General features: G+C 39.8%; 1 protein-coding gene across 1 annotated transcript in view; it reads left to right on the top strand.

Annotated features, from left to right (window-relative positions):
• The window catches only part of LOC108038280 (E3 ubiquitin-protein ligase MYLIP), a 28,536-nt gene extending 8,257 nt beyond the window's left edge, over positions 1-20,279 (top strand). Inside the window, exons 2-4 of the mRNA XM_044456537.1 lie at positions 15,588-16,579; positions 17,716-18,369; positions 19,071-20,279. Of these exons, the coding sequence (XP_044312472.1) occupies positions 15,588-16,579; positions 17,716-18,369; positions 19,071-19,341 (1,917 nt within the window). The 3' untranslated portion in view covers positions 19,342-20,279. The remainder of the gene's footprint in view (positions 1-15,587; positions 16,580-17,715; positions 18,370-19,070) is intronic.
• The last annotated feature ends 860 nt before the right edge of the window (positions 20,280-21,139 follow it).

The raw sequence follows: 21,139 nt of genomic DNA, 5'->3' as shown, positions 1-21,139 counted from the left end.
AGCCAAGAACGTAGGAAACAAACAAAACGGATATTTGCATTCGCATTTGCATTGATTGCCTTGGTCAAATGCATTGGTCATAAACTATATGCATATATGTTTATTATGTTTCATCGATAAATATTCGGGCCAACGCTTGGCCAGAACGATAATCTGCCAGGAATTTATTTATTTATGCAGTCTCTATGCAAATGATTTCCTCCTAATACTGCTACTGTAGAATCTGGTAAATTGGTCAAAGCAAAAATTAATTTTCCAAACAATTAAATCCGAACGGAGGAGCCGCCCGATGTCGTTGGCCAATTTCAAAATTAATTGCCACTGGCTGAAACCGAGGCAGAAAACACAAAACCGAAGCCCAAACGCAATGCATTTTCCCCATTTTCCCATTTTCCTGCCGACCAAACGCCATCACTTTTATGTCGCTTTGGGTGCAGTAGGGCGTTTATCATGTTCGCTGGACATTTGGGTTTGTGTCCGAAAATGCAAAATGCACCGCAGGCGATGCTCAACCTGGGGCAACCCACACGTGCAGGGTTGCCAGGGTGGTCTTTAATTCATGACAAAATGTCGTTTTCCTTCTAATGGGTCTTATAAGCTAAAGCCTCTCATTTTGTTATTTCTGCCAACATTGAGCAAAAGCACAGAAAAGAGATTAAATAACTGTGTATATAAAAAAAGAGCTTACAAAACTTTAAAATTAATCGAAATGAAGAAAGTGTCTTGGGAGTTTCAGGCTTGGAAAACTTCTTTAATAATCTAGTTGCTAAACTATAGCCAATGCACTTTACTCACAATAAGAAACTTTAGCTTGAGAAATAATAACAAGACAAGTCAACAAGTTTAGGGAATTAAGGTATTGACCTTTAACTAGTCCTTAAATATGTAGAGCTTCCTCAATTTCAGTTTGGTGGTTGTAAAGTTTGGTATTCTTAGTTGTAAAAAATAATGTTATAGCCGTAAGTAATTTTAGAAACAAGAATATTTAAGTAGGGAGTTAAAGAGGGTGGAAGGAGCTGCTTATTCACTTCCTTATGCGTTGACTTTGGGTGAGTCGACAACCCTGACGAGCATACATCATGTGTGTGGTTTCTTTGCCATCGAGTCCTGGAGTTTGGAGCTGTGAGGGTCACACGACAAAGGCTTCGTGGTGCGTGCGCGCCATCCTGTCTGCGTCCTTGCTCCAGTCCACCCCTCCCACTCTCCACTCCCTATCCCCCCTCCCCCTCCTGGGCTTGTGTGTGTGTGTGTGCGTGTCCTTGCCAGCGCAATTTATGTTTACACCGTGTGCTGGCAGTGCGCCCGCAAATCTATCTGGAAAATCGCTCCCAGCTAGTCGCCGAATGAAGTCGAGCCGAGGCGCGCCCAATCAAAAGGAAATTATATTCGCGTGCCAAAGCACACAATACTATACACAAAAAAGGAAGAGTAAAACAGAGAAGCCAACTACAGTCGAAATTCTGTAGTTCCAACTTCCCTAACTTGAATTTATTGTAACTCGAATAAAATAAGAACAAATGGCTGGCGTAAATCAGAGTTTTTATAAGAAAACTTTTGTTTCTCATTTTCAAACTCTTAATAACACAAGCACGTAAGCTCAAAGTGAATTAAATTTGATTTCGTAGTAAAAATGTCTTTTTATAAGACTAAAATATCAAAAGGAAATCCGTGTTTCACTGATACGTTTAACAAATCCCAATCTAGAGTTTCCCCCATTAAAAGCCAAATGCTGACTCCTCAAATGTGGACGTGTGTACTATTTCTGAACTTGAATTTAGTATATATGTCAGATACTGGTTCTATAAATGGAAAACCAACTGTATAGCGAAATTGAGTGGGTGCATTTCGAATCGAATGAAGTCAGCGGCCGTCACGTGCAATGTGAACTCGACTTGATTCGCCACTCTTGTGGCGAAAACTACTCGCATATATCGATTTAATGGTTAAAGTCTAGCATATTGCGGGAGTGCTTGTAGTGCACGAAGTAGTGGCCATTCTCTGGCTAATTGGAAACAGTTCTACGGGAAAGTGGGTAGATAGTGGGTAGTTCGCAGAGGTCTTACACTAATCCGGCGACAATGACAAGGCTGCGAGTGGAAAACGCTAAAGGCGACAGAAAATCAGGGAGAGTGGTGTGAAAGAGGGTGAGGGGTGTCCCTTGCTTTTAAGCTCACATTTAATGCAATTACCGCTTGCAGAGTCAGGGGCATTTGTCACTGAAAAGCACTGAAAATTCGATTTAAAAGAACAGTATTAAATTTGATTTAACTAGAATTCATATCACAGATTTGCCTATTGTGAAAACCAAAATGATTCAAAGGTCTAAATAGAGTGTGCCCAATTTGAAGTATAAAGCACTAATATAACCAAACAAATCTGCAAGCCAAACGGTCACTCTAATTTTAAAACAAAATTGGGTCACGCTGCGTCTTCTTTATGATGCATTTATGCCTGATTCAACTAGTATTTCTAAATTAAGATGCAAATTTCTTGAATATTTTCTTTGCTTCCCCCCTAGATTTTTCGCAGTGCTCGCTGAGCACTTTGACGATGATGCAGAAATCGTGCCTGCACATGACAATGACGAAATTTGAGCAAAATCAATGTTGGCGGCAAATGATAATGTCATTTGCTAAGCAGGCGCCTCCACAATTTTGCAGGAAAACCTCTTGGCGTCTCCAAGCTATCTATTGTTTCCATGGTTTTTGCATATTATCCTTGAACTGCTTTCGCCCATTTCGCCAAAGGTTGGCGGGAAAAGTGCTAGAGAAGCGGGCAAAACCATAGAAACCTGAATGCACAACAACTAAGCGGAAATATGGCCAAGTAACCTCCCCTTTCCGCTCCTTTTTTTCCCACCATTTTCTCCACCTCCACCTGCAAATAAAGCTTACCCTGGCCAAGCCAGCATACATAGCTTAGAACAATATTAAACAATACAAAAAAAAAGGGGAATTTCTACAGGAAACAGGAGAAAGCGAGTAAAAGTGGGAGAGAGGGAGAGAGGGAGAGAGCAAGAACAATAAATTGCGTGAAAATGCAACCGAAAAAAATGCAAGCCGCAAAACAAACCGCAGAAACAGGGGAATGCATTGAATGCTTTTCCCATTGTATTCGAATATAGTTTTCTGTAAAAGCCGACAAGCAAAACCCCCCCCTTCCTTCACACCTCCATAGGTGGGGGGGTGCTCAGCCCCCCTCCACCCCCTTTGCAACCCCCTAGCGCCATGCTGAGTGCCATTTTGATGTGTCTCTAATGGCAAGGCTTTTGTTTCGCCCTTTCTTTATTTTTTTTGCTTTACTTTTATTGCCCCGAACCGAACTGAAGCGACTCCTGTGTGGCTTTCACTATTATTTTCTTTGGCCTTTCTCCTCCTTGCACGTTTTCCCAACGAGGGGGGGGAGGAGGATGTTAGGGGGCGGAACCTTGTGGAAAGGCAGAGGGTGACAGAGGACCTTGTAAAACAAAGAGGGCCAATAAAAGCACATAAAAGCATGATGGGAAATGAACTCGCACAACAAATCCGATCAGCAGCCGGATCAAAATATAAATCACACTGCACAGAGAAAAATATTATTTATATCTCTTCTGTCGGATAGCAACCATAAAAATGATCCTATCATTATATTTATTTGTTTTGATTTAAAAGTAATCTTTTTGTTTCCTAACTTTGAAAATTGATAGGCCAATAAAACAGGGGGAAATATGACAGATGATAAATCTAGCGAAGTATTTTTTTTGTGTTCAATTCCTAGAGTCTTCGTCCAATTCAAATTGTTAATTCGTAATCAAATTAAATTGCAATTAATTTGTGTACGGCGACGACGGGCTTTTCATTTGTAATTTTCCCCGTTTCAATTAGCGCATAAAATGTTCCCCACTCTGCGCGAAATAATTCGTCCTTTGGCAGTCTTAATTAAATGCTTTTATTTTTATTTTACGGCCCAAAGAAGTACATTGTCCTGCGGCAGCAATGTCCTGTTTGCATTGTTCGAATCCTTACCCCCACCGAAAACCACAATCAGCACCAGGATAATGCGGTTTTAATTGAGCCTCTTAAAGCGCCATTTTCATTCGCCGGACTAAAAAATTAATTAAGTCGCGCTCCGTAAGAAAACAGGAATTTCGTAGAGCGTTTTAATTGCGATTTAAGGGAAATGGAAATGGCACTGGCATGGGATTTATTTATTTTAGTGTAATTACAATTAGAAACACAACGTTGGGGGGCAGATGATTGAGTTCTCATTTAAAATTTACATATTCATATGCCAGTGCAAAATTGCCCGGGGTCACGAAATGATAATTGCGGGAATTACCGAGTGCAATACGACATTTTTTATTTGCATTTGTTCCTTTTGCAATGTGAGTAGTGGTTTGGAATAATCAAATGAGACCCCCTAATCATTTCTAATCAGTGTGTAAGTAGACCTGCAGTCTGCCAGGTGCCTAATCCCACACTCTTTCCATCCCCCCACCCCCACCCCATTCCCAACCCTCGTCATCCACTTAGCCTGTATCCGCTACCCGAGCTTTCCTTTCGCCGGCATCAAAAGCATTTTCCGCTACTAAATTGCTTGAAAAGAAAATTCTACAATTTTAACGAAGTGAAAATTGCCATTTGGCATATGGTGGGTGTGGGTGTGGGTGTGGGTGTAATGTGGGTGTGGGTGAAGAGTTGGGTGGCCATTCGCCATTAAATGTCCATCAAAGCTTCCGAACTTGGCTAGAGAGTGGGCAGAGTGGGGCCCAAAGCCAGGCATCATTAACTGCAATGACTAAAGTCATTTGAATGGAAGGAAGCACAGGAGGGGGCCAATATACAGTTCGGGAAAATTTGTCATCCAAAGTTTTTGCTAAACTTCTAAATTGACAAGTACAAAAGCTTTTAAATACATTTACACTTGAACAAGCGCTTTGTTCCAATTAAATCTGCAATAAAATATGTAATTCTTAAGCAATATTGTCAGGATTGAATTGGAAAATTATTCTATGGTCAATTATAGATAAATAAAGATATGGGTTTATTCTTAATTTTTACAAATAAATTAATCATCCAATAAAGTTAAGTTTTTTAAACAGAAAAGCTTAATAAGCAAAATATTATTTATATAATATTTATTACATAAAATAAAAAACTAAAACATATTTAAGGAGTGTTTTATATCCTTACATCAGTGATTTTAAAATGCTTTTGGATGCACATAGTTTATAATTTTAATAGCTCGTTATTCTGCCGTTACATCCATTTACACAGAATAAAATACATGTATCAAACAAGAAATTGCAGGAGACATTCCAGAAAGCGGATACTTTTATAAGAGATTTAAGCAAGGCATTGTAGACCTTTTTGATAATATTTCTCTCCTAATTGTTTGCAGTGCATCAGAGGTCAGCGGTTGAAAAGTGGGTGCTATTTGGTTAGGCTAAGCTTGTCACGCGCGATTTCCGATACCGCTTGATGCTCGAGGCGAAAGCGAAAGGGGCCCAAGGTCGAATGCAATTTACAATTAGAATAAATGGGCCTAGGCACGCCAGGCTGGCAGGAGTCGCAGGACTCGCAGGACACTGGCCGGCGGACACAGTTTTTAAGCGAGCGAACAACTTTAAATGATATATTATTATGTGCTTTGGCAGCGGACCCATTTGCATGGCAAATTCTCGGCCCGGGCAGAATTATCAAGTGCAAACATGGAATTGCTCCGGGGTGTGGGATGAAGACTTTGGCCAAAAAGAAAATCAATACGGGGCAGACAAGAGTCGAGCCAACCAACCTGGCACCTGGCAACAGGCATCTGGATATACATACTCCTGCACATACATACATATATAGACATATATATCGTGTATAAAAAATATACATTTTTTGGTAACTGACAGATACAAACCGGCCAGCTGTGTGAGTGTGTGGGTACTGTGTGTGTGTTGGGGGGTATTTGATAACTTAATTGAAATACATTGGAGAGCGGCCAAAGTGAGAGCGAGTGAGGTGAACTTGTAAGCCTGCCTTGTGGATTTATGGGTAAACAAGTTCATAGCCAGGGTTATAAAAGAGGGCGGTGTGGGCGGGGCAGCGGATAAATCATCAAAGCAGCTGCAGCAAGAGGTCCTTAAAGGACAGGGAAGCCCTCGCTTTGTGTAAACTTTCGGAGGCCCCGAAAGGCGAAAGCCGAAAACCGATTTGCTGCTGATATCTCTGTTATTATATTTTGGAACTGTGCCATCCTGCAGTCGACACCCACCCACTCACAAACTTGCCGCATAATGTTGCCTTATTATGCATCCTTTTCCCACACACAAAATCCGCCAGGCGGAAAAAATTTCTTTTTATTATTATGTCCCCTTTTTTTTTTTTTTTGTGGTGGTGGCTTTCTTTGGCATCTTAAACATTCGACAATTGTCCAAGTTTTGCGGTCGAGGCGAAAGACCCTGACCTTTGGCCATATATCCCCGCCTTATTTTCGGTGGAATGCATCTCCGGCAAACATTTCGTCATCTTGGGATTCCTCAACATTTCCATTTTGCGGCCCTCGTATGAGCACTTGACATTCTTTTGCCCAAGTTTTCCCTGCTTTGTTGGCCGGAAAAGTTTCGCCTCTTCCTGCAGACATTTCATTTGGGCGAATGTAATTTATCAAGTTGCAAATGCGATTCTGCGTTTAGAACATGGCATGGAAATCAAATGAACGTTTTTGTGCAAATAGTATTCCTTATTTGGGTTCACGAGTGGAGTAATCACTGAATGAGTTCTGGTTTCTATGCCAACTTTGTTGTGAGGAAAACTTTCCGTTGTTGGGATTTCAAATTGAATGTGGTAAATGGCTTGCGGTGTTTTAAAAGCGGATTATCAAACTAAAAACAGTAGTTTTATCTGAAACTTTTCGCAATAAATATTTTTTATATTTTTTAGATTTATAATAATAATATAATTTCATGTTAGTCATTTCTTTAATTTTTTCAATGATTTTATGAAATAATGATTCATTTAATTATCGTTTAATATTTAGAAATTCTTTCAAAAAAAATTGATTTGAAAATATTTATTTTATTAGTCATTTAATGATACAATTTCTTTTAAGAAAACCACAGATAATGTTACAAATAATTTCAAAATGTCATCGCATTAGAATTTGTTCTTTAAAATTATCAAATGTTATTTCGCTTTAAGTTTTGGTTGGTAATTGCATTTATCAGGAACCAAGGCTGAAAAAAATTTAAAAACTTCCCAAGCTTAATGTGCTGCAAAATCCGTGCGAAGTGTAAGGCAGTAAAACTCATTATTTAGTGCTCTAATATTTTCAGCTCTTGAAAGTTGGCCGCAAAGTTAAGCCAACAATAATCTGGCATCACGTCGCAGCAATTGGGAGTGCAATGCCATGCTAATTAGGGTCGGGAAAACCCCCCCTCCCCCCATTTTTCCCGCTCGCATAATTTCAGGAGCTGGTGCTGCTAGAATGTAATGCATTTGCATGCTTGTATGGCCTGCTGTTGTTGTAAAGGACTTGTTTGCACTGCACAGCCAACTCCGGAGGGAAAAGAAAATAAAAAGGAGGAAGGAAGGGCTGTACCAGGGAGCCCTGCGGCTTTTCCGCATTTTCGCGCAACGCACGCAAAAAGTGGCAGCCACTGAAAATGACGCATACTTAACGAAACCAAAACAACAGAGGCGGATAAAAAAAAAGTCAACTGAAAAGCGCAGAAAAAGCGCGGGGAGGACGAGAAAAATTATGGCAACTGCCAGGACGAACACACACATACATTTCTGCATAAATATGCAGAGGACACATATATTTTCATTTGGCTGCCCTGATTTTCAGTACCATGTTTGGTGCACACACAACACAACATCATGCTGATGCTGATGATTTTTATTTAAGACCCACTGCAGCAGCCTCCGCCGTTTGCAATTGACGTTGCCTTTTAGCCGTTGACGCAACCGTTTTGGCCGAGTGCTGTGCCAAGAGTCACGTACAACTGGCCAAAACAGCTAAAAACAGTCAAAAAACGAGCGCCTCTCGCAAAACAACATTTTCATTAAAAATGCAGGAAGACGACGACCGACACACTGGATCACTCAGCGAATTGGGGCCACCCATATAATTGCCCAAAAATAAAGGAGAGGACCGAGGAATGAGTGTTTTATGGCCCTGCCTCCATAAACTTGGCCTTTTCCCCCAACTTCAAATGAATTGTCAACAACTGAGGAGACAACAGCTTTGTGTTTTCACTTTGGGAGTGTGAGATTATGAGATCACTGCAAGGACAACAGTTGCACTGGCAATAATTACGTGGCAACAAGATCAGGATTCCTTTGTTATGTCTTCATTATAATATCCCATTATATAGTATAGTGTTGTGAGTTTGGGAAATTTAATTTCAAGTTTATAGGTTAGATTTAATGATGAGCTGACTTGGTTATAAAATGTACTAAAAAGAAAGTCACTTACATCCGTAACCAATAAAGCGATCGAATTTCCTTTTTGAATACCATTTTCCATAAGAGCTAAATTAGATAAAAGAATAACAACAGTCTTAAATATATCCCCAGAAATAATGGTAAAATAAATAAGTTATTTTATTTTAATACTTTAATTAAACATTTTCAAAATTTTAACTTTTAAAATTATATATATATACTTTTTTTTTTAAGCTTTGCTTTTATTTATTGAATCTTCTCTTAATAAATAATATTAAGAAAATTATATAAACATGTTTTTTAGAATGGAATATAATAATCAAAGAACTAATTTAAAGTTATATATTTTGAATTAAAAAGTTGTGGAAGTTTTTTCGACTCAAGAAGTATTGTTAATAGTTAGTTTTTATAGCACTTTCTTCTAGTTGGATTTTAATAAAGCCATAACATTAATGAGCAAGGACATGCTACTTCTCCATTTCAATTTGATTCTTAATTGCAGTAGTAAAATGACATTAAATGAAAATGTTCGCACTGTTCGTTGCACTTGTTATTTCTTTTTTTCATCGTTTTCTTGTTCTTATTGCATTTTTAGTGTGCACTTTGAATGCAGCATTTTTGTTGTTTCTTGTTTTTAGCTTTTAGTTTCTTCTAGCTTTTGTTTCGGTTTTGCTATAAAATTTATGGCCAACGATCAAAGTCCAATGTTCAGTCGGTCGCTGCCTCTGCCGCTGCCTCAGCCGCTGCCTCTGCCGGCGTCGCTGCACTGCTGCAAAAATGAAATGCAATCGCTCTCCCTCCTGCCTATAAAGAGAGAGATAGAGCGATAGAGACAGCACACACGTGCTCACATTCTAATAAGAACGAAGAAGAGTTTTATTTTCATTTCAATCCCATTTATATTGAACGGAAAAACAAAATGCAAGGGGGCCAGATTTTATAGATAAGGCATGCAAAAAAAAACGCGATTAGTAACAACTGTGGCGCTTTCCTATTACGTTTCGTTACCATATTGAAAGGGAAATTCGATTGGAGAAGCCACAACTTGTTGATTGCTGTGCCGAAGGTTGAAATTGAAGGTCGAAATTGAAACACTTTGCGCACTTGTTAATAGTTTGCATTTCTAATAAGAAATCGACAGATTTCCGCTGATAACAGTATTGCACATTGGAACTGCTACCTTTTTAGTCTCTTCCTCTTTTAGCCAATAAATATATGCTTATCTTCGGTCTACGGTTGAATAATATGAACTAAATACTTTTTGATGATTTAGGTAAAATTATCCATTTTATTAACGTCATAAAAGAGGAAAACAAATTTTTTTGTGACCGATATTAACATTTTTATTTATTATGTTTTTATTTTTAAGAACCTTTTTTTTTATTTTTTTTTTCCCCCCAAAGAGCCACTTGATTCCGTCTGTGCATTATCATACAATTATTTGCTTGGTAGGCAGATATGGCTATTTCGCCAATATTCAAGTTGCTTGATGAGCAATTCAATTATGAATACCAAGTCTTTGATACGCTTCGTCATCGTATTGAGTTGTTCCAATTAAAAAGTAGCAGGTTGCATCACTGGCTTAAACACCGTCTCACCTTGACATTTCGATCCTTAGCCTCCGATAATTGCTGCGCCCGGTGGTCCAGACTTCTTCTCAATTAATTTGCACTTGCACTCGCTTTTCGCTTTCCATATTTCATGCGCAATTTATCATGTGTACATTTCCATTTTCGCCATTTGTCAGATAAATTCTGCCATTCGGCCGGCTCTCACGTCAGCAATTAAAAGGCAGCCACCGAACGTGAAACAGTTATGGGCGTGATGAGGGGGCGGGGCAGGTCGATGGAGACGGGTCTGACTTATAAGGTGGCGCACATGGCGAGCACGTGAACCCCCCTCCGCCGTTCTCGCATAGGTAATTAAGTGCAATTTATGGCCAATTTCCCTGCATCGAACCTGTTTCACTGCACTTTAATTCCCAATAACACGGAGAAAAGAGATTACGAACAAAAGAAACCAAATTGTAATTTGTCAAAAATGTGTCAATATGGTGGTGATTTAAAAAGGTTAATAGCCCTGTGTGTATTCTTATTTCAAATAAATTCAATTTTAAACTTAAAGATTAATTGCTTTGTATTTTTCTCAGTGCAAATAGGAGTGCAGCTGTTGCTTTCCCCTTTCCCCACGCTCCTCTTTTAAGACACATCTGTCAGAGGGGGAGGGGGATGCGGCAGAGTGAGGGAGAGGTGAAAAAATGCGAACAAGTTCTAACCGTTTATGGCCAATGAATTTCCATCTGTCTTTGTTTATCTCGAGAGAGTTAGACAGCATCAGCCTTGATCAATTTCTCTTTCTTTCTGTCGCCCACTCATTTCTCTTTTTTTGCACGTGAGTCGCTCGAATTGCATTTAATCGCCAGTAATTAACTGCTGTACTCTCTCTGTCTTTCTCTCCTTTCGCTCCTCTTTTCGGGTTCAAAGTACAAAAGTCGGCTACTCCACTGACGTCATGGCTTCAGTTTCAGTTTCAATTACAGTTACAGTTTCGGTTTTCGGCTGGCCTGGCCATTAAACTAAGCAAATACAAAACACAAACAGCGATCGGTGATATATATGTATTTGTATGCCCATGTGTTCACATAATAAACGGAGAGCAAGAGACGCAACAAAGGCACACAGCGACAGCAGCAAGAAAACAACACTCACTAGGCGAGTGCCAGTCCAAAGTCCAATTGGCATTTCGAAGACTCGGGTCCAAAGTCCAATTCAGTCGGGTTTTCTGCTCCCAGCCAGTCATAGCCCCCCCGCAAAGAGCCCCCCTCTTATTTACAATTGCTGTCTGTACCGAAGGAAGAGAGATATTTATGCTCTTTGCCTCTTCCCATCTGTCATTTACACTTTTTCTCGCGGCTCCACTTTGTTTACCTTGGGGAGTACGCTCCCTTAAGCTCGCTCTTAGCCAGCGACTTAAGACTCTTCAAAAAAGGTAATGTAAAAAACAGGTGTAGATGGGCTTCGAATTTTACTGGTGATTATTTTCAAGTGCCAATAAATCCCAAAAAATTAAAGATAAGATTCTTTAAAAATGAAACTATACAAAATTTTATTTCATTTAAGAATGGGTGAGGTAATAAGCGAGCGTATTTTCTTTTGGAACAAACATATGTAATCTTACCCGCAGACTTTACGACTACTAATAAAATCCACAAGCTTACAAAGTAATAAATGTAAATAAGTTCATTGAAATTCCCCAGAAATGTAGTACAAGTAACTATAAATAAACTCAATGAAATTTTAGTTTCCCCATTAAATTTCTAGAGGTGAACATATGTATGAAGATATCTCAAGACTCTTAATAAACAGTAAAACAACAGCACGTGCAAATGTTGTGGATGGTATTTTTCAACCCGCTTGTTGCTCGCCGACTTTACGAGCCATAGTAAAACCCCAAAAATGGTCGGTAATAACGACAAATAAGCCTTAATATTTCGCTCGCGGTATTACGAAATGCACTGGGGCGTATGCTTAATCAAGAAGGGTACTTTTGTCATCATTTTTTTGGGGGCGGAGATACATTCGCGAAGTTAATTCGCATATTTGTAGCGGAATTACGAAAGAAACGGTTATGTCAGGCTCGGTGGAGCTTGAGTTCCCGGCTTATTTGTTGTTGCTGCTTTTGTGGCGCTGAAAATAAGTTCACGTTTCGCATTTAGCAGGCAGCAGCGATTCGCTTTCGTGTTTTATTTAATTTTAGCGAAATCCACAAAAGTGGACTTTGCACTTGACAGCGGCGACGATTTTCTGTATTTTCTGTATACTTTTTGTTAATTCTGCGGTGAATGAATGTCCATATGTACGGACATGTATTTGGTTTTTGTTCCAACTGTTGCCACGTTTTGCTCTCCAACCCGAAATAATTTGAAAAATATAAATGAACAGAATGGTTTCTATGGGCACAACTTGTTGGAATGAATGTGTTGCCTAATTGGTATAGAATGCCTAAATTAAAACGGGTTTGAAATATTGCTAAAAATTGTCGAGAACATTTATGCTGGCTGATTTTTTGCCTCATAAAACGATGCAATAAAATTGTAAACTATTTATAAAACAAACAACTAAAAAGTTTGCTCTCTTATAATAGTATACTAATTGAACATATTGGTAAACATCAATAAGAATTTGTTGATATTTTTTAAAACCTTTGCGATTAAGGAAGTATTTTTTAAAAGATTATTTAACAAGCAACTTTTTAGATTCATAAAAAGCATAAACTATTTTTGATTCGTATATGTAATATTTTTATTAGCTTATACATTTGTTTATTTATTGCTCGATTTTGGTTGGAAACTTTATGGGTTCGTTGACCCTGAAATTTATAAAAATATTATAAAAATATTTCTGCGTTTTGAATTTACTTCATTATGTAAGGTAAAAGATTGTTAAGCAATAAACTTATTTGTTCATAAGGAACCCTGAAAACTTTTAACAATTTTAAAGTCGTATACATATTTTACATTTGCCTATACTTTTGTTTATTTATTGCGCGTTTTTGTTTGAAAACTTTATGCGTTCGTTAACCCTGAAATTTTAAATATGTTTCTACGTTTTGAATTTACTTCATTACGAAATGTAATTAGTGTGGCAATGTGGCATTGGGTTACAAAAGATTTATGCGCCATCTGCTATTTCATTTCAATTTCCTACTTCGAACTGCTCGTGATTCCCCAAGTTCTGTTAAACATTTCGCTTGTGGCAAATGCGTAGTATGAGATTTCAGCTATTATGCCGGGAAAAGCTCTCGAGAGGCTTCATTAGATTCGCTCCACGGCTGTCAACGGCAACCCACGACATTTCCACATTTCCACATTTCCATCTCCACATCTCAAGACCCCACTTTCGATACCTCCTCGTTTTGGCCATGAATTCAAGGGGACAAAGCTTCCGTCCCAGATGAACATCAAATTCTCTGTCGGCTGTCTAACAACCGTTACTAAGCTGCCACGCCCCCTGCTGCCAGTGCGCCCCCAACCCACCCATTCGAGTGGCATGTAAATTGATCTGCGTACTTGATTAATTAATTGCGTTCGACTTGGAGCGGTTGGAAAACTGCAAACCGCGACTGCCGACAGCATCTGTCGTCTTAATTAGTCCAACGTGTTACTGGAGTGGATTCGTTTGGCGAATCGGATTTCATGGGGACGAAGGATGTCCTTTGTTCAAGGTGAAAGACTGTGGGTGAAGAGAAGGCATTTTCCGGGAAATGCTTGAAAAGCCTTGGCTGAAAGAGTACACGTTTCCCTGCAAATTCTTTAAGTTCCATAATCAAAGACATTTTTTACAAAGGGTCGCAACTTAAAGCATGCAAAAAGTAATTTGCCTTGGTCATTGTTACACATTTTTTCAATCACTAGAAATTTTACAACACCTCTATTATGCACTAAAACGTTTCAGTTTTGTTATAAAATAAGTATTAATATGCTTAAACTATTTTGCCTTCTAAAATCAGAAAACTTCTTCTATTTACTTTACAGAGATAATAACAATTTCATTAAATTCTAACTTAAGATGGTCTCCTAGAAACATGCAATAAAGTAATTTTTATCAGCTTAATATCCTGTCCCTTAATTAAAGCCCATTTGTAATATTATTTTGAAATATGCAAATACTTGTAGGACAAAAGCAAGCTCATTACCAACCAAATTACCCGGAAGATGAGTCAAAAACGGAAACTAGAACAAATTGTCTCGAATTTCACTTTAATGGCTAATAATTTCGGTCATAAATTTTAAACACCACCCAACCCGCAATTTATTTTATTTTTCCCTGGGTTTTCTTTTTGCGGCTTCGCCTAATTGAAAATGGGGGAAAAATGTGCGAAGGCGTTGATGCGTGAGCAACTTGTTGCCTTGGCTAAACCAGACACTCGGCTACCTCAGACACACATATATCTCATTATGCAAAGTGCTGCGGCGGGGAAGGAGTACCCGGGGGGAATGGGAGAGGGGGGATGGGGGAATGGGGGTGTGGCAGAACCTAAAGGTGAGCCCCGCGGCTCAGTGTTGAAACAAACATGCTTCCCTTGTATTTCGTGTTTCGTGTTTCGTATTTTGTTTTGACATTTCGAAATTTCATTTCGGCGGCAGGCAATGCAACTTGGCTTTGGGGGATTGGCTGGGAAAGCGGGGAAAACCGATGGGTTGATGTGTGTTGCCTTGTTAAATCCAACCGACAGACATTCAGACTGAGCGACAGGCGGACAGAGCGTCATCATCAGCATTATGGACCACATAAGGATGTTGTTGGTGCTGCCGTTGTACTCGTCCCATTCGAAATGATGACACGCTCGTTGCATAAGCAAATATTTCTGGAAACCGCAGTACTGATACTAGAGCACCACCACCCACTTTTCCCCCCCACTTCACTCGCCTTCCCAATCCATCCGCTTGCCACTGCCACGAGTTGTTGCTGCCGCTGCTGCGGATGTTGCCGCTGTCATGGCGAAATGTTGGTAGTAGATGGGCGACGTAGGACTCGCTTTTGGCCGCCTTCTCTGCTGGCGGAGGACGCATGTCGTTGACAGGCTCTGTCAAGCTGAATTGATAAGTCGCTGATCCAGAATAGATTGGAAAACATTTAGGTTCAACTTTAAATCGCCGCTGCGAGACAAAGTAGGACTGAATAACACTGAAATTTTAGTTTATTTGAACTGGTCGTTAATTTGGTAAAAAAAAAGAACAACATTTACTGCAGCTTATCAAATATTTGGAGAACTTAGAAATATAGTTTTTTATTATACACTTCTAAGATTTTAATCCCGAAATCTTAACTTTTTAAGTTTATCAGGTAATTTTTTATAAAGGATTTTTTCTTAAATCAATGTATAAAACATCATTAAAAATGTTGGCTTATCGTAAGATATTATTTTAAAATAATAGTTTAGAACTTTTAAAAATGTTCATTATATCTATATTTTATTTTCTTTTCTTAACTTTTACTTTCTTAACATACAAAAGCTATATTTTTGTATGTTTAAGGGGGAAATGATTTCTACATATATGGTTATCACATTACGCGAATTCTTCAGCAAACAAGAAATTGAACATATTTGATATTAATATGTAATGATATACTGATTATAACCAAACTTAAACCCTATTCCCTTTGCTTTCAGGTCTGCCGTGCCTTGAACATCATCTGCGAGATGGAGTACTTCGGCCTGGAGCACTGGACGCCCAACCAGAAGGAGTCGCAGACGCGCCAGTGGATCAACCTGCGCAACCGGCTGTCCGGCGACAGTGGCAGCAGTGGCAGTGGCATCCAGCTGATGCTGGCCCTGCGGGTCAAGTTCTGGGTGCCGGTGCACTTCATCCTGCAGGAGAGCGTGCGCAATCTGTTCTACATGCAGGCCAGGCGGGATCTGCTGGAGGGTCGCCTCACCGCTCCGGATTGGCATGGAGCGGCCAAGTTGGCGGCGCTGCTCTGCCAGGCGGATGGCCTGCGCTTCAATGAGGCGTCGCTGCGGGCGGAGTGCCCCATGCGGATGAGGCGGGAGTTGGCGCAGCAGCAGCAGCAGCAGCAGCAGGCGCAGCAACTGCGATTGGAGCAGCAGCGGAAGGAGAAGGAGCATGTGCTCAGCTTCAAGAAGCGACGCCTGTCCAAGCAAAAGTCCATGGAGCACATCGAAATATGCACGCTGCCAACGACGGCCAACAATGCCACAAGTTGCAGTCTGCAGCCCTCGCCATCCGCCTCCGCATCCGCATCCGCTTCAGCATCCGCATCCGCCTCCACATCCGCCTGCTCACAGACCCACTCGAACAGCAGCTCCAGCAGTCCCAGCAACAGCAGCAGTCAAACGGGACTGGACGAGCGACTGGCCAGCAATCCACTCCGCATGTACGAGGAGTACCTGATCCAACCCAGCTCCGAAAGCGATCCGCCGGCGGACTATCTGCGGCAAATCGCCATGGAGCACGGCAAGCTGGCCAAGCTGCAGATGAGCCTCAAGTCGGCCAAGTACTGGCTGCTGCAGTCCATCCAGGACCTCGAGGGATACGGCGAGGAGCTCTTCAGCGGAGTGACCACCAACGAGAGTGCCCAGCGGTGCGACATTGCGGTGGGCGCCCATGGCATCACCGTTTGCCGGGGGGGTGAGAAACAGAGGTGAGTGCCAGGACCTTAAGGATAACCATTCACAATTCATAAATATCTGTGACTCGAAGAAAATTATCTGCAGGGCACTTAAAGCTAGAGACCTCATTATGCATTCTGATTTTCTATTTGATATTTAGTCTGATTTTTGCTTAAAAAGTGTAAACACCTCTCTAGTATTATTTAACATAATAAAAACATGATTTATTGTACAATCAGGTCTTATTGTACTTATTTCAACCCTACAAAATCTTAAATAAGAAATAAGAATGTTCAATTTAGTTTTATATATTTATATTTATATATTTAATACCCCGCAGAAAATACCAATTTGAAATTAATATATGCACCTAAAATATTATATTAAATCAGGCTTATTAACTTATTTTTCCGTTTACCCTTTAATGTCATACTGCTTTTACTTTTTCTTAAATTTTAAGAACCAAAAATGACTCAATTTGAATATATTCATAAAACAAAAGTCAAGGTGAAGCCTCATAAAAACCAGAGAAAAAAGTTGCGCAAAACGAAAACAACATTCTTGAAAGTAGATGGTGCATTAACCCGGATAATGAAATGGCTTTTTTATAGTCATTTTCGGACATTGTTTTATGAAATGATTTTGGCTTTAGGTTTAGATAGCGCAAAATTACTGTCAAAGGTGGTATTTTTAATAGATCCCACTTTCTGGGTTATAAACCTTAAATATGGGGCCTAATGATGGCTTAATGACCCAGTTAAAAATATTATTACAAAGTGGTAAATGTTTGTTTGAAAGTGACATTTGAATTTCTAGGGCTTTGAAGTTCTTACCATATTATCTAGGATTATATTAGTAAATAAGTATATATTTTGTTGAATTTTTTAATTTTCGAGCATTATTAATAGAATCAGAAAAATCAAAAAAAAAATAATTAAAAATTTATATTTATTAACCAAAATAGCTATAGCGATTTCAAACCTCCAATATTTAAATTTGGAGTTTTGTAAACCTCTAGATATTTTTATCAAATGATTGGTTAATTGGTCATTGGCAACCTCAGAAAATTTCCAAGCAGAGATTTATTTCGCAGATTCGAGTTACAGAATTGTTAGTGATTTGTTAAAATATTTCAAAAACTAATTCGGTTTTATTCTCTCTAATTTAGCATCCCCTTTGGCGCCATTGCTGCGGCCAAGTCGCTGCGTCGCACTTTCAAGCTGGAGTACGTGGACGACCACAACGACCGCAAGGAGCTGGAGATCAAGCTGCCCAAGCAGCCGATCGCCGCCGGACTGTACCGCTCCATCACGGAGCGGCACGCCTTCTACGTGTGCGACAAGGTGCGCGGTGTGGTGACGAACCAGTTCACGCGGGACCTGAAGGGCACCATCGCCTCCATGTTCATGGAGAACACGGAGCTGGGCAAGCGGTACGTGTTCGACATCCAGCACACCTGTCGCGAGGTGCACGACCAGGCCAGGAGGACGCTCCACGAGCGGGGCGGCGACCTGGTGGCGGAGGGGGCCGAGGGGTGCTCCGCTGCTGCCGCTGGAGGATTGGGCGCCACTGCCGGCGGCGATCCATTGGATGCCATGGCCGGAGTGAGCGGTTTGGCCATGTCGACTGGTGCCGGCGGCTCCATGGCCGGCAAGATAGATTTGGCCATTCGCGAGAAGGAGGCGCGTGAGGCGGCGATTGAGCGCTGCGTGGACACGCGCATCTCGGAGGCCATGCAGTGCAAGATCTGCATGGACCGCGCCATCAACACAGTGTTCAATCCGTGCTGTCACGTCATCGCCTGTGCCCAGTGCGCTGCGAGGTGAGTTGTCCTTCTTGAATAAGAAGCTAAACTCGGAGAGTCGCCTTTAAGGCCTTTCATCAGGAGGATCTATACAAAAATATAGAAAAAACGTATGATTGGTTAATAGGTTATTTCTAAATATTAGAACTTCAGATCTTTAGTGTATTTTTATCAGGAGCTTGCATACAAAAAATATACAAAAAGTAGTTAATAGTTTTCTTTTCTAGTTACTAAACCATCAGATCTTTATTGTAAATCCTTTCATCAAGAGCTTCTATAGAAAAAAATATAAATAAAACCTAAGATTAGTCAATAGATTAATTTCTGATTAATACACAATCAAAACACTATTACATACATATATTCAACTAATTGAAAACCTTTTTTTCTAACTTAAAGTAGAACTTCGGCTTATTATTTATGATTATAGTTATACCAGAACTGGTTAATCAGCTTTTTTTTCTATTTTAAAACTGAACTTTTTATATCGGATTCTATTTCTGTTTCTGTGATTTTAACGATTACTGATTTAATCTTAAAATAGTGGCAATAACTTATCGCTTACATTTTTAATATAAACTAAAAGTTTATTACATTTTTCTGACAAAGGTTTTTTTATATCCAAAGTAAAGGCGACTATCATGATTTTAGAGATGTAATTCAAACATTTTGATATCCCATATCGAACCCCTATTAACCTGTGAAATCCTCTCTTGCAGATGCAGCAACTGTCCCAACTGTCGGGTGAAGATAACCAGCGTGGTCAAAATCTATCTGCCGCCGGAGCTGCGCACCAGCCAAACCGGCAGCGGCGCCACAACCACCAGCAGCGGCAGTGGCAGCGATGGCCCGGCGATGGAGGAGCAACTGCATCAGCTGGAGGAGATCTCAGTGGCTCCGGCCACGTCTTTGGAGGCGGGAGCAGGAGTTGGAGCAGGAGCAGGAGCCACCGGACCTGGCGGACAGCCGAAGGTCACGACGGCCGCCTAGAATTGGTTGTGCTCGCTGCTGTTCCGGCTGATGGAATGGGTGTGCGTGCCGATTGTCTGAGAACCAACATGATCCACTTATATTCTATGACCACAACCTAAATGGGAACAAACCAACTAACAAACGAGAAACTAGCAACAAGCAAAGTGCAACAAGTAACATGCAACATTCAACGTGCATAGGGAATTTGTGAACCCGCTGTGGGTTTCGAATGGATTAGAAGCGAGTAGTCAGTCTGTCAACAATCTTAGCTCTATCTTTACTCAAGTATTTTACCGACATAAGCAACTGAAACTTTAACTGTAACTGTAACTCTAAATCTAAATCTAAATCTAACTCTAATCTAGATAGATGCTAGCGATTTACACGATATTTACCATTTATAGATGTACGGACTTCGAGAAAGTGCTATTTAAACTCGTCTAAGACTTCACTGCATAGCCTATGCCTAGAATCTATAACTGCAGATTGTTTCATATTCATATACAACACTGTATACACATAGATATATTTACGATCGTTATAGATCAGCGATACCTTATACGATATAGCCCTTGAATGTACAACATAGTTACTTACTAAATGTTAGCAATTTTACCAACTAAACTCGAGATGTATTTATTAACGCCTAAACTCTTTAGTATTCCACCCCTCTCCCAAGAACCCAAGAACCCAAAAAACGCCCCAATTCTCATATATATACCCTATTGATACTTATATATATATATATATGTTAGCGTGTGTATATAGGACAAGCGTACAATAATCGCAAACCCAAGGAGCAAAGTAGTACTAAGTACCTGCAAAACAAACAGAAACGGAAACAGAACATGAAACACGAAAAGTATCTCTGCAGTGGATATTACATAGTCAATAATAAATGTTAACAATGTTATACTATATATACATATATATATATATATATATACATATAAAAGAAAACCAATGAAGAAATCTTAAATGTACCTCGTTATCTGTTGTTTATTATTTGGGAAGTGCAAACTTCTTTTATAGCTGTTTTACGTTGAACCCTTTACCTGGAATATTTCTTTTAATCTGGACAAACTCGTTTCGTTTTTCTTCGTTTTCCTTCAGAATTTCTCTACAAATTCTCTTTTCATTTATCCATTTGGACACTTTTTATTCTTCTCTTACTTTCAACTGTCCATCGTCCAAAACTGAATTCGAAATAAAACTATTTTCTCAAAAAATGTTCATCAAGTTCCTCTCATTTGAAATCATCTAAACCTCATCGACTTCTCCTTTCATGTCCTTCATTATCAGAGCGTTGGCATCCTTTCCTGATGGAAAAAAATGTTTGAGAATTACAGAAAAATTCAGGAAATATTTTTGATCAGGATGAGCATAATCAATAAAGCTCCCACATTTGGACGTGGCTCAATTTGGTGCTTTGAATTAACCTTATCCACGGTTTTGGACTGATTTACTGAAATCTCAAGGAAAATCTGGATTCGATTTCTTCCTGCAGTTTTTTTTCAATATCTCCCTGGAGACGTCTTAAATATTGAGCAATCCTATATAGACGTCCAAAAATAGGAACCTAGTCGGTATTGGTCACTACTATTTCACTTGGATTATCGTTGGATACAGGTGATCCCAAAACTTCCAGCCAGATGATTAACCTCTCTTGGATATACTTATATTATACAAATCTCTGTCATGCTGATGAAAATCTTACCCCAAAGGAGCAGAACAATAAAAATCAGTATTGAGTTAATATTGATGATGATTGGGTGATTTTTACTACAGTGGATTTCAGTTGGAATTAGTTGGCAAG

The sequence above is a fragment of the Drosophila rhopaloa genome, unplaced genomic scaffold, assembly GCF_018152115.1.
Source record: "Drosophila rhopaloa isolate 14029-0021.01 unplaced genomic scaffold, ASM1815211v1 contig_115, whole genome shotgun sequence".
Taxonomy (NCBI): Eukaryota; Metazoa; Arthropoda; class Insecta; order Diptera; family Drosophilidae; genus Drosophila; species Drosophila rhopaloa.
This window is presented reverse-complemented; position numbering and strand designations above follow the sequence as displayed.